Raw genomic sequence first — 13,729 nt, 5'->3', positions numbered from 1 at the left:
TGGACACATTTTTAGATTGTCTAACCCTCTGTCTGCAGGTGGAGCCAGTTCCGAGACCTGGTGGACCAGAAGAAGGAGTCCCTGAACTCTGCGCTGGGTGTGCAGAACTATCATCTCGACTGCAATGAGACCAAATCCTGGATCAAAGAAAAGACCAAACTAATCGAGTCCACCCAGGAGCTGGGCAATGACCTCACCGGAGTCATGGCTCTGCAGAGGAAGCTGACCGGCATGGAGCGAGACTTGGTGGCCATCGAAGACAAGCTGGGTGACCTGCGGGGTGAAGCCCAGAGGCTGGCTGAGGAGCATCCTGACCAGGCCAACGCCATCACAGACCGGCTGGCTGAGATCACTGCCGTCTGGGACGAGATGAAGAATACTCTGAAAACACGAGAGGAGTCCCTGGGCGAAGCCAGGAAGCTGCAGCAGTTCCTGCGAGAGCTTGACGACTTCCAGTCCTGGCTGTCCCGCACTCAGACAGCCATCGCCTCCGAAGACATGCCCAACACGCTGTCTGAGGCCGAGAAGCTGATGGCTCAACACGAAAGCATCAAAAATGAGATCCACAACTACGAGGAGGACTACCAGAAGATGAGAGACATGGGGGAGATGGTGACGCAGGGCCAGGTGGACGCCCAGTACATGTTCCTGAGGCAGCGGCTGCAGGCGCTCGACACCGGCTGGAACGACCTGCTCAAAATGTGGGAGAACCGGCAGAACCTGCTGTCTCAGTCGCACGCCTACCAGCTGTTCCTGAGGGACACCAAGCAGGCAGAGGCTTTCCTCAACAACCAAGTAAGTCCAGACCCCAGAATCAGGACCTGTAAGCGCTGAACGTCTTGCCTGTTCTGGTCCCTGAAACAGAACCGCCTCCAGACTTCTAGCTTATCCTCTCTCCAGGAGTACGTGCTGGCTCACACAGAGATGCCGACCACCCTGGAGGGCGCCGAGGGCGCCATCAAGAAGCAGGAGGACTTCATGACCACAATGGACGCCAACGAGGAGAAGATCAACGGTGTGGTGGAGGCAGGCAGGAGGCTGGCCGGTGACGGGAACATCAACGCCGAGCGCATCCTTGAGAGAGTGGCCTCTATCGATGACAGGTAGCTTCAGAACTACATCCAGTTTAACGGACCCAACATGGCTTTCTGTAGCATCAGCAGCTTGAGGAGTCTGTGTTCAGGAGCTGGATTGTGAGGGTGCTGCCTTCATGCTCTAGAACAGTGGTTCTCAAAGTTTTTTCAGTGATGTACCCCCTTAAAAATATATTTTTAGTCAAGTACCCCCTGACACGGGCAAAACATTTTTGGAATAAAAAAGAGGTACAGTGCTGTAAAATCACTGTCTGATTTATTAAAGCCAAACAACTTATATCAGTGAACCTGACAAATACATCCATATTGCAAACATTGCATGGTTAAACAAAAAAGAAAAACAGAAGACGGTGACCACCAGGAAGGTATAAAACCAGTCAAACCGTTTTATTTTAAAGGATATTGAAACTAAATACTGAATATAAAATTCAGTGCATGAACACACATTTATATTTTATCGAACTTTTCACAAAATAATTTTTCCCAAGACTTATTATGAGGAGCCTACTGATTTTTTAAAGATATTTTGAAAAGCTTCACGTACCCCCTGCAGTACCTCCACGTACCCCCAGGGGTACACGTACCCCCATTTGAGAACCACTGCTCTAGACTGTAGAGTTTCTGCTTTTCCTAACCCTAACCCTTCATTTACCTGTTTGGTTCACATGGAGCCTGTCTATAGAGCTACCTGCTGTTTCTTCTTGTTCCAGGCACAAGAAGAACAGGGAGGCAGCAGTGGAGCTGCTGATGAGACTGAAGGACAACCGCGATCTTCAGAAGTTCCTGCAGGACTGCCAGGAGGTCAGCCCTTCAGAAGCACATTTTAACCCAACATTTCCAGAGAACTGGCTCAGAAAGTCTGAGACGGAGGTTTCAGAAATCAGGTTCTGTTGGGTCTCTTTGCAGCTCTCTTTATGGATCAGTGAGAAGATGCTGACGGCTCAGGACATGACCTACGACGAGGCCAGGAACCTGCACAGCAAGTGGCTGAAGCACCAGGCCTTCATGGCCGAGCTGCAGTCCAACAAGGAGTGGCTGGACAAGATCCAGAAGGTACTGAAGGGTGTAAAGTTCAGACAACTTGCTGCTCAGAGTTACGATGGTTCAGCTGAATCGGTCACGCCTGAATCAACAGCTCATAATTTTATTTCCATTGAAACTATTCAGTATCTCCGTGGAGGTTTATGTCATTTCTAGTGATTTTCCACCAACAATCCTCTTCATATAAACAAACGTTCCTCTCAGAACCGTAGACTGCAAGGTCAGCCTCTCCTTGGACCCGTAGTGGTCAAGGTAAAATATTACCATCATAACATCAACCAGTAACACCAGGGCCAATGAGTTTCTATGGAGAATGATCTTTTCTCCATTAGGTTCTTAATGTATGAAGAAAAGTCAGTGAGTTGAATTCATGAATTCCACTTAAGACTAAAATACAGCTGGTCCATTTGTTCATGCTGTCCTGATGGGCTAACAGAGCAAAATGACATCTGACAATAGTTTGTAGTTCTCTTTGTTGGCCTCTATCGAAGCTGCGCCCTAAAGAGGGCGTTTCCTTTAACCCTAGCTTTGCGGGCGTGTCCTCTGTGTGTTTGCGTGTATGTACGTATATACGAGCATGCAAACAGCTTAAACAGATAGAGAAAAACGCAGAATTATTTATTCTTAACATTTCCCAGTTCTCAGAATAACTTGTTGAATATCACAAATAAGGCTAATCCTGTTCCTAAAGAAGTCCACTAGCCCTGCTATGTAGCGGGACAGATCTCATCTTCTTGGTTCCTCCTGACGTCAGGATGGGACGCTGCTGGTGTCAGAGAAGCCAGAGACGGAGGAGGAGGTGAAGGAGAAGCTGGCGTCACTCCACACCTTGTGGGAGAAGCTTGAGTCCACCACTCAGACCAAAGCTCAGGGTCTGTTTGACGCCAACAAGGCAGAGCTGTTTACACAGAGCTGTGCCGACTTGGACAAGTGGCTGGGCAGCCTGGAGGGCCAGATCCAGTCCGACGACTACGGCAAAGACCTGACATCTGTCAACATACTTCTGAAGAAACAGCAGGTAAAGCTGCCTGATGTGACTCTATGAATTTCATCTCCTTCTGAATGAGGGCGATGGATTGATGTCTGCCTCCTGCTCAGATGCTGGAGAACCAGGTGGATGTGCGCCAGAGGGAGGTGGTGGAGTTGCAGAGCCAAGTGAAGGCCCTTGGTCAAGAGGTGAAGGACACAGATGAGGTGGACGGGAGGAGACGGGTGGTGGAGAAGAAGTTCCAGGAGCTGCTGGAGCCACTGCGGTGTCGCAGGGACTTCCTGGTGGCATCCAGAGAAGTCCATCAGTTCAACCGTGATGTGGAGGATGAGCTTGTACGTGTACAAACAGACTCCTCCTCCAGAGGTTTACAACTGACCCTGCCCCCTGACAGTACCCCCCACCTGCTCCTTTCATGGCAGTAATCATGAAGGGGGCATTCTCACTGGTGTCCTTCCTTCCTGCAGCTCTGGGCCCAGGAGAGGATGCCAGTGGCCACATCCACTGAGCATGGACACAACCTGCAGACAGTCCAGCTGCTCATCAAGAAGAACCAGGTGACTTCTTCTTCTCCTGAGCTTCTGGAGTTTCCCAGCTGCACCCTGACCTCTCTGGTTGATGTGTCCTCAGACGCTGCAGAAGGAGATCCAGGGCCATCAGCCTCGTATCAACGACATCCTGGAGCGCAGCCGCAGCCTACTGCAGGACAAGTCCTCCAACACCGACTTGATCCGGCAGCGCCTGGCCGACCTGCAGCAGCTGTGGAAGGAGCTGATGGAGGAGGTGGAGCAGCGGCACGGCCGACTGGAGGAGGCCCACAAAGCTCAGCAGTACTACTTTGACGCCGCTGAGGCCGAGGCTTGGATGAGTGAACAGGAGCTCTACATGATGTCAGAGGAGAAAGCCAAGGTGAGTGGGAGCGAACAGATCAGCCTGTAAAGTTCCTGAAGTCACTTCTCAACCGTCCCGTGTTCTGGTCAGGACGAGCAGAGCGCCGTAACCATGCTGAAGAAGCATCAGATCATGGAGCAGGCTGTGGAGGACTACGCAGAGACCGTCCATCAGCTGTCCAAGACCAGCCGAGGACTAGTGGCCGCCGGACACCCTGAAAGGTTGTCACTGCTCCTGTTTTTATTGTTCTGCACCTTCCTGAGTAGAAACCTGAGAGCTGTTGTTCGGGCTCTCAGAAAATAGAGGAGTCTCCCGATGTGAATTTTACTAGACAGGAACTGGTTCTCAGCAGGGCTTTTATTGTGAAAAATCTGCATACCAGTTGCCTTCTAATCCAGTTCCTTTGTTTGTCTGTCAGCGAGCGGATCAGCATGCGGCAGTCTCAGGTGGACAAGCTGTACGCCGGCCTGAAGGACCTGTCTGAGGAGAGGCGGGGCAAGCTGGACGAGAGGCTCCGCCTCTTCCAGCTCAACAGGGAGGTGGACGACCTGGAGCAGTGGATCGCTGAACGGGAGGTGGTGGCCGGGTCTCACGAGCTGGGCCAGGACTACGAACATGTCACGGTAAGTTCCTGTGGTCATGCGGTCTGTACCTGAAGTCTCCTGGATTGGAGCCGGGATGACCGACGTTCGGTGGCTTCAGATGCTACAGGAACGTTTCCGGGAGTTTGCGCGGGACACCGGGAACATCGGGCAGGAGAGAGTGGACGCCGTGAATAGGCTGGCGGACGAGCTAATCAACTCCGGGCATGGCGACGCGGCCACGGTGGCGGAGTGGAAGGACGGGCTGAACGAGGCCTGGGCCGACCTGCTGGAGCTCATCGACACTCGGACGCAGATCCTCGCCGCCTCCTTCGAGCTCCACAAGTTCTACCACGACGCCAAGGAGATCCTGGGACGCATCGCAGACAAGCAGAAGAAGCTGCCGGAGGAGGTCGGTCGGGACCAGAACACAGTGGAGACGCTGCAGAGGATGCACAACACCTTCGAACACGACATCCAGGCACTGGGAACACAGGTAACACAGCTGACAGTCCTTCCAGCCAGGAACAGGAGGAACAGGCAGAGTGTCTGCTGTCAGGATGTTCAGCTGAAGAACGGAGACAGCAGTGTAATGTCTGGTTGCAGGTGAGGCAGCTTCAGGAGGACGCCGCGCGCCTGCAGTCGGCATACGCCGGAGACAAAGCCGACGACATCCAGCGGCGGGAGGGTGAAGTGCTGGAGGCGTGGAGGAGCCTGCTGGAGGCCTGCGACGGACGCAGGCTCCGCCTCCTCGACACCGGGGACAAGTTCCGGTTCTTCAGCATGGTCCGCGACCTGATGCTCTGGATGGACGACGTGATCCGGCTCATCGAGGCCCAGGAGAAGCCCAGGTAGGCCCGCCTGATGCCACCGCCGCTCAGCCGGCGTCGGGAGTCCGACTGACGGGGATGTTTGTGGTTCCAGAGACGTTTCCTCTGTGGAGCTGCTGATGAACAACCATCAGGGCATCAAAGCGGAGATCGACGCCCGCAACGACAGCTTCACAGCCTGCATCGAGCTGGGCAAGGCCCTGCTGGCCCGCAAGCACTTCGCCTCAGAGGAGGTGAGCCCAGAGGAAACGGGGGGGGAACCTTCGAGACGGTTCTGGATTCCTCTCCAGACTGATGAATGTCAGATTCTTTCAGATCCGGCCTTAAAGTTCGACTGCTTTGTGCTGACAAACTGGTTCTATTAATGCTGTAAAAATAAGGTTTCAGCTGATCTATATCTTAACTGGGGGCATGAATAGTTTTCTGCCGCTCTGCCTGCCTGTGCAGCCTGGGGGTTTTGGTTCTGGTGGGTCCGGGCTGAGCTGTGTTCTGTGTTTCCTGTGGTCCAGATCAAGGAGAAGCTGCTGCAGCTCACCGACAAGAGGAAGGAGATGATCGACAAGTGGGAGGACCGCTGGGAGTGGCTCCGCCTCAGTAAGACACTTCCTGTTTACCCTGCGCCGGCCAATCAGAGCCACCCTAACCCTCCTGCTCCTCCCCAGTCCTGGAGGTGCACCAGTTCTCGCGGGACGCGGGCGTGGCCGAGGCCTGGCTGCTGGGCCAGGAGCCCTACCTGTCCAGCCGGGAGCTGGGCCGCAGCGTGGACGAGGTGGAGAAGCTCATCAAGCGCCACGAGGCCTTCGAGAAGTCCGCCGCCACCTGGGAGGAACGCTTCTCCGCCCTGGAGCGGCTGACCACGGTGAGCAGGGCGCCGGGCAGGCGGGGTCCCGCCCCGTCCGGTTCCACTGGCGCTGACGGCCCAGTTCTGCTTCCAGATGGAGCTGCTGGAAGTCAGGAGGCAACAGGAGGAAGAGGAGAGGATGAGGAAGCCACCGGGTCCAGAACCGGTTCTGGTCCAGCAAGACGGACCCCAGCAGCAAAGGTGAGCCTCCAGAACCGCCTCCAGAACCACTCACACCCACAAAGCAGACAGGAAGCACACAAAACCGGGTCAAACCAGAACCTGGACACAAGTGACATCAGAGCTAGTTTCCGACCAATCAGAGAGCAGAGGGACACGCCCACTCTTTCTCACCTCCAGGTTCTGGAGAAGCTGGACCCGCAGTCAGGGGCGCCAGCTGTCACCACTGCTTGACTCTATCTGACACGTTACATGACTAACATGCAGCAGTTAGCAAATAGTTGTTTTTTAACTGCCAGGTTTAAGTTCCTGAAATTAACGGGCAAAATATAAATCAGTTATTCATATTTTAAATAACCTGCAGAGGAGACAAGTTAGGAGGGAAAGTGGCAGCAGGTATTTGTAACTGACCTGCAAGCTACAATCGGATGCTCTCTGGTCAATCCGCCCAGCATCCGGTCCACACAGGAGCAGGGACTTATTTTACAAACATCGTCATTTTATTGGTGACGGGCAACTTTTAAAAATCCCATTATTGTTTAAACACAATAAAAAATAAGGATATAAACAGTGACATTTATAAAATGTTGAATAATTATGCTAAAATTTGCATAAACATGAACATAAACATCAAATGTTTCTGATCTCTGAAGTCTATTTCTTTAAATGCAAAATTAATCTACTCAAGTAAAAGAAAAAGGTACAGTGCAGTAAAACTATTCTAATAAGTACCCCCCCCTCCCCACACACACACACACCTCGGACCGGGCCAGTACTCATTTACTTGATTACCAGTTACTGAATCAAATGTAACCAGTACTACCCACATTAGAACATAGACAACAACAATACTAGTTTCCCATTCTTGCTAACAAGCTTAATGTGTTATATTGGCGTTAGCTGGTCATCATGTAGCTAACATTAGCTAGTCATCATGTAGCTAACACGGTAGCTAACATGAGCTAGTCATCATGTAGCTAACACGGTAGCTAACATGAGCTAGTCATCATGTAGCTAACACGGTAGCTAACATGAGCTAGTCATTATGTAGCTAGCACGGTAGCTAACATGAGCTAGTCATTATGTAGCTAGCACGGTAGCTAACATGAGCTAGTCATTATGTAGCTAGCACGGTAGCTAACATGAGCTAGTCATCATGTAGCTAACACGGTAGCTAACATGAGCTAGTCATCATGTAGCTAACACGGTAGCTAACATGAGCTAGTCATCATGTAGCTAACACGGTAGCTAACATGAGCTAGTCATCATGTAGCTAACACGGTAGCTAACATGAGCTAGTCATCATGTAGCTAACACGGTAGCTAACATGAGCTAGTCATTATGTAGCTAGCACGGTAGCTAACATGAGCTAGTCATTATGTAGCTAGCACGGTAGCTAACATGAGCTAGTCATTATGTAGCTAACACGGTAGCTAACATGAGCTAGTCATTATGTAGCTAGCACGGTAGCTAACATGAGCTAGTCATTATGTAGCTAACACGGTAGCTAACATGAGCTAGTCATTATATAGCTAGCACGGTAGCTAACATGAGCTAGTCATTATGTAGCTAACACGGTAGCTAACATGAGCTAGTCATTATGTAGCTAACACGGTAGCTAACATGAGCTAGTCATTATGTAGCTAGCATGGTAGCTAACATGAGCTAGTCATTATGTAGCTAACACGGTAGCTAACATGAGCTAGTCATTATGTAGCTAACACGGTAGCTAACATGAGCTAGTCATTATGTAGCTAGCAGGTAGCTAACATTAGCTAGTCATTATGTAGCTAACACGGTAGCTAACATTACCTAGTCATTATGTAACTAACACGGTAGCTAACATGAGCTAGTCATTATGTAGCTAGCAAGGTAGCTAACATTAGCTAGTCATTATGTAGCTAACACGGTAGCTAACATGAGCTAGTCATTATGTAGCTAACACGGTAGCTAACATGAGCTAGTCATTATGTAGCTAGCACGGTAGCTAACATGAGCTAGTCATTATGTAGCTAACACGGTAGCTAACATGAGCTAGTCATTATGTAGCTAGCAAGGTAGCTAACATTAGCTAGTCATTATGTAGCTAACACGGTAGCTAACATTAGCTAGTCATTATGTAGCTAACACGGTAGCTAACATTAGCTAGTCATTATGTAGCTAACACGGTAGCTAACATTAGCTAGTCATTATGTAGCTAACACGGTAGCTAACATGAGCTAGTCATTATGTAGCTAGCACGGTAGCTAACATGAGCTAGTCATTATGTAGCTAACACGGTAGCTAACATGAGCTAGTCATTATGTAGCTAACACGGTAGCTAACATTAGCTAGTCATTATGTAGCTAGCACACACCCCTGTCTCTGCGCAGCAGCAGGTCTCCTTCCTGCCAGGAGTTAAACCAGCGCGAGAGTTTAAGCGCTCATGTTGCATTTAAAGGCAGCGTTATGACATGTGAACAATGGATTAAAGGAACCACTAGTGATTAAAATGGACCTTATGTGGGAAGTATTAATGTCAATGTAAAAATAATACAGTAATAATACTGTAGGTTATTTAGTTTTTATCAATTTTAATAAAATATTTTCACAGGAACGTCGCCATGTTGTTCGCGCTGCAATGCATTCTGGGTAAATGACGTGTAACGGTCCAACTGCCTGGCTCCTCCAGCCAAACAGTGATGAGAAACGTTGTTAAGTCTTTTTCATTTGAACCGGAGCGAATCGAAACCGATCAGAACTAGAAATAACAAGAGGTGATGATGAGGAGGAGCAAACAGAGGAAGAGTTGGCCGGTAAGTACTTCTGTAGCTCTGAATCCGGTTCGGCAAAAGAAGTTTAGGATCCGAACTTTGTCCGGTGTTGGTAGTGGTTCGGTACACTCAGTACCGGTGTTCTAGCTCCGTTAGCGCTGCTTGCCTTTGACGTTAACCCCGGCGTCTGTAGCGCTGTGTCCGGTTCGGCATCAGCTGTGCTGTGTAGAGTCCGGTGTCGGTGGTAACGGCGAAACCGGACTCTACCACCGACCCGAACCTCCATGGGTCCGGCCGGGTCGGTGATGTCAGTACCGCTCCTGTTAGCATCTGAAAGAGCGTCCAGCTCTGCACGTCTCAGCGGCAGCACCGTTTATTTGTAGCTCGTTAAAGTAACGAACCTTGTTGGTTCTGCTGGTATAAATGGTTCAGTGCTGTGGAGAAAAGTCCAGGGTCCAGATCAGGTCCTTGGTTGTTGTTCCTCTCCGGCTCTCGCCCTGCGCTCTCCTTTCTTTCATGTGGGAAATTATCCAGATTCGCCTCAATTTTTATTTTTATTGTTTTAATTACAGCCGATAGTGCCACCGTGTGGCATTATCTAAAATTACACCAGTCAAACCATTATGATAAACAACTGTGGGGTAAAGTTAGCCTTGCTGTGTTTACGTCATCAACCCATCAGTGAAAAAATGGCGACCTCCATGGGTGAAAATATATCATAATTATGAGTTTTGGCGCATCACAGATGATGCCCCCCAAAACCCGCCTTAGGGCGCCAGGCCTGACAGATTCTGTTGGAGAGGTCTGTGAGGTTCTGCTGACCCGGTTGTGTCCTCAGTGTGAGTGTTTAACCAGGGTCTGTGTTGGTTCTGCAGCGCCGTGACCCAGAACGGACTCCCATCGGATCAGGACCAGGACTCTCCTCAGGTCAGTTCTGCTGCTGTGTCTGCTGCTCCCACTGGCCGGACCGACCCGGTTCCGGTACCAGAACTTCCAGAACACTTCATGCTAGAGATTTTATTCTGGATTGTTTCAGATTTAGTATTTAATGAAACATTAATTATTAATTAGATTTATTCATAGAGCTGCATTATTAAAACCATTTCTGTAGAACCGTGGTCCGCAACCAACGGACCTCGGTCCGGATACGGATCCATATGCCATCCCATCCGGATCCGGAATAAATTGTTAAAATATTTGTTAATTTTGACGGGAGAATTAATTTTAAACCGGAGCATTTATTTTTTTCCCTATCTGACACAAGTGCTTTTACCAGCACTGCACTGATTGGAAGCTACAAACCAATCGCGTGCGAGTCCTACTAACCACGTGGTTCAGAACCGCCTGGATGTAATAAAAATAAGCAGGCCCGATTTATGATCCGTGTTAAGGAAGATCCAGCCAGAACCGCAATAAGGGATCGATCAGATGGTTCTGGTCCATCCAGTTCTGATCCAGTTCTCAGTTTCCGTACAGCAGTTAAGTCAGATTAAACTGCAGGGGTCCCCAAAGTGGGTCCCTGAGGCCCGGCATCCTGCATGTCTTAGTTCTCCCTGGTTTAACGCACCTGGATCCAATGATGGCTCGTTAGAACATCGACCTGCTGAAAGGTTGTTGGTACCACAAGGGAGAAACTAAAACGTGCAGGATGCCGGCCCTCCAGGACCCACTTTGGGGACCCCTGGATTAAAGTCATGGTGTTTAGTTTCTACACTAGTCTGGAATGTGTTCTAACTCGGTTCTGTCCGATCCGGACCGACAGGACGCCGTGGAAGGCGGCGGCCTGGTGAACGGCATGGTGGAGCGCGGATCCAAGGAGCCGAGCCCCGCCCCCTCGCCGACCTCGGCCAGGAAGTCAGGCGGCAGCCAGTCGGCCACGATGCCGGCCCGCAGCCAGGAGGCGCCGGCTCTGCTGGAGGGGCCGCTACACCGCAAGCACGAGTGGGAGGGGCCTAACAAGAAGGCGTCCAACAGGTGAGGCCTGCTGCCACCGGCCCCGCCCCCATGGCCCGCCCCCCTGACTCCTGCGCTCTGTGATTGGCAGGTCCTGGCACCACGTGTACTGTGTGATTCGCGGCGCGGAGCTGGGCTTCTACAAGGACGGCAAGGCGGCGGCCCAGGGCGCCCCGTACCACGGGGAGGCGGCCGTCGGCCTGAAGGACGCCGCCTGTGACGTCGCCTCCGACTACAAGAAGAAGAAACATGTCTTCAAGCTCAGGTGAGCACTGGTCCAGAACCGGGCCGGACCGTCGTCGTAGGACAGCCTGATTGTTTCTGGTGATGACGACGATAAATGTGTCCATGTGAGAGGTCCAATGGGCTTCTGAAAGAACCGACCTTTAACCTGCAAAAACCGGTTCAGAACCAGTTCAAACTGGTACCAAAGAGCTTAGGCCAGTATGAACCGGTTCTGAACCAGTTTAAACCAGTATAAACCAGATCAGAACTGAAGGTCCAAACATCCTGAATCTAGTTGTTCTTCTCTTCCAGAGTCTCCGATGGGAACGAGTTTCTGTTCCAAGCCAAAGATGAAGTGAGTATCCCTGAAGCTGCGCTAGAAACAGGAAGCGGACCGGGACCGGTCCAACCAGCCGGCTTTCCAGAAAAATGTTTGGAGGGTTCTAACTGGTTCTGATGAACGGGTCCCCGTGGTTCTGATCAACAACTGGATCCGTCCTCCAACTGAGGCTCGGTGTGATCTGCTGTCCTCTGTCGCCCCCTGCAGGAGGAGATGAGCTCGTGGATCCAGGCCGTGCTGAGCGCTGAGCGCCCCGCCCCCGGCGCCGCCCCGGGCACGCCGCCCTCCGGGCGCGCTCAGACGCTCCCGGCCAGCGTGTCGCTGCCCGCCGAGTCGAGCCCGGGGAAACGGGACAAGGAGAAACGCTTCAGCCTGTTCAGCAAGAAGAAACAGTAGAAGAAGAACCACAGGGGGCGCCGGAGGACCCGCGAAGCAGCAAGCACCCGACCTGACCAGACCGGACCCGACCCGACTCGACCGTACCAGACCCGACCCGACCCGCTTCAGAGCGTTGCCTCTCAGCTTCTGCTTCCCTGAGACCCAAACTGCACATCCAGAACTTCCTGAAACATTCATCAGCTGTTCACCTGTTCTACAGAACCGGTCCAGAACATACCTGAGACCAAAATCCCAAACTTTTTTTTCCCAAACCGGACCCCAGACCAGGATTTAAATCTGGTTCTGCTCAACCAATCCCGAACCCATACCCATCGCTGGTTCTGCTCCAGAACCAGAGAGGCTGGGATATAAAACTGCTTCTGCAAGAAAACCCACCCAGAACCAGGTCCAAACTCTGGTTCTGCTAGGTCTAGTACAGATCTGGACCCGTGTCTGATCAGAACAGGTCCGCTGATCGGACAAACCAGAACCACCATTAGTAAACTCCGGTGTGCTAATGATGTCACTGATGATGTCACAGTGACCGACCAATGGTAGAGGTGGACAGCTGATGAGCGTGTCGCCAGCGTCGACCCGGTTGTTGGTTCCGAATGGTTCTGATTGTGTTGTGTTCGTCTTTGGGACACAGATGGCCTCTCTGCCCCCTGATTGGTTGATGGTGGGCCTGCGGGCGCTGTGATTGGTCCGCCTGACCTGGGCGGGACCAGCCGCTCCGGTTCGGATTTTCCTGAACTTGTTTTTGTATTTTCGTTGTTCTTCGGTTCTGAAGGAGAAACTGGACCAACTTTTTACAGCTTTGGAGTTAAACGTTCACCTGCATGTTTCACGTAAGCTCACCTGACCGACCGTCTTCTTCTTCTATGGTTCCGCGCCGCGCATCGTAACGTAGCGAACATGTATGGAAGTTCGTGTTTCTGCACAATCTGAGCTGCATCGTTAGGAATGACCTATTTAAAGCTTTTCTCATGTATGAAGCTGCACCTGTTAAAGCTGCCAACTCATTAAAGCTTTTAAACTATGACCTCACTTCCTGTTCTGTGATGTCATTTCATCACACCATGTTTTCTTGCTTATTTTTCCATCATTTTAATTCTAAATATTCTGATTTTTTCTCACCTTTTTACGTTTTCAATTAATTTTCTCAAAAATATTTTCCTTCATCATGTTTGAGTTTTTCCATATAAATTATTATATTGTGACTTTTCTTTCTGATATTAAACATTTTCTCAATAATTCAGCCTTTTTTCTTGAATTTCTTTCTTGTTAAAGTTCTTTCTCAGTTAAACTGAATATTTTCTCCAAACACAAATTTATAGTATTTCAGATTTTTGTCTGACTAAACAAGTTCAAACAAATTAAAAATCATATTTTATAATGTTTTTTTTTCTTTATTTGTGAAATTGTATCTTTTCAAGTTGTTTAAGTTCAAGTTTAAATCTTTGTTTTGTCAAACAGAAGAAGAAGAATAGAAAATGAATTTAGTTCAGCAGATCTTGGGGAACAGCAAATCATGAAACGGGAAGCTTGATTTAAAAAAAACATAGAAATATGACAGTTTAGTTCCAATATGTCAGATCTACAGATGATCTGGTTTGTAATAAGACTGTTTTCTG

General features: G+C 50.1%; 1 protein-coding gene across 3 annotated transcripts in view; it reads left to right on the top strand.

Annotated features, from left to right (window-relative positions):
* The window catches only part of LOC114144018 (spectrin beta chain, non-erythrocytic 1-like), a 31,015-nt gene extending 17,873 nt beyond the window's left edge, over nt 1-13,142 (top strand). For 2 of the 3 annotated variants that reach the window (XM_028016448.1, XM_028016450.1), the window contains 21 exons: nt 39-795; nt 901-1,103; nt 1,805-1,895; nt 2,001-2,147; nt 2,890-3,153; nt 3,234-3,458; nt 3,591-3,680; nt 3,754-4,032; nt 4,105-4,235; nt 4,433-4,637; nt 4,717-5,091; nt 5,202-5,446; nt 5,520-5,658; nt 5,935-6,019; nt 6,088-6,284; nt 6,361-6,467; nt 10,075-10,126; nt 10,962-11,173; nt 11,244-11,417; nt 11,690-11,732; nt 11,925-13,142. In XM_028016448.1, the coding sequence (XP_027872249.1) occupies nt 39-795; nt 901-1,103; nt 1,805-1,895; nt 2,001-2,147; nt 2,890-3,153; nt 3,234-3,458; nt 3,591-3,680; nt 3,754-4,032; nt 4,105-4,235; nt 4,433-4,637; nt 4,717-5,091; nt 5,202-5,446; nt 5,520-5,658; nt 5,935-6,019; nt 6,088-6,284; nt 6,361-6,467; nt 10,075-10,126; nt 10,962-11,173; nt 11,244-11,417; nt 11,690-11,732; nt 11,925-12,113 (4,210 nt within the window). In that variant the 3' untranslated portion in view covers nt 12,114-13,142. The remainder of the gene's footprint in view (nt 1-38; nt 796-900; nt 1,104-1,804; nt 1,896-2,000; nt 2,148-2,889; nt 3,154-3,233; nt 3,459-3,590; nt 3,681-3,753; nt 4,033-4,104; nt 4,236-4,432; nt 4,638-4,716; nt 5,092-5,201; nt 5,447-5,519; nt 5,659-5,934; nt 6,020-6,087; nt 6,285-6,360; nt 6,468-10,074; nt 10,127-10,961; nt 11,174-11,243; nt 11,418-11,689; nt 11,733-11,924) is intronic. The other variant, XM_028016449.1, reaches the window with a different exon arrangement.
* Nucleotides 13,143-13,729: the final 587 nt, after the last annotated feature.

This window comes from Xiphophorus couchianus, chromosome 5 (genome assembly GCF_001444195.1).
Source record: "Xiphophorus couchianus chromosome 5, X_couchianus-1.0, whole genome shotgun sequence".
Taxonomy (NCBI): Eukaryota; Metazoa; Chordata; class Actinopteri; order Cyprinodontiformes; family Poeciliidae; genus Xiphophorus; species Xiphophorus couchianus.
The sequence above is the reverse complement of the archived record's forward strand: the minus strand, read 5'-3'. Positions and strand labels throughout refer to the sequence as shown.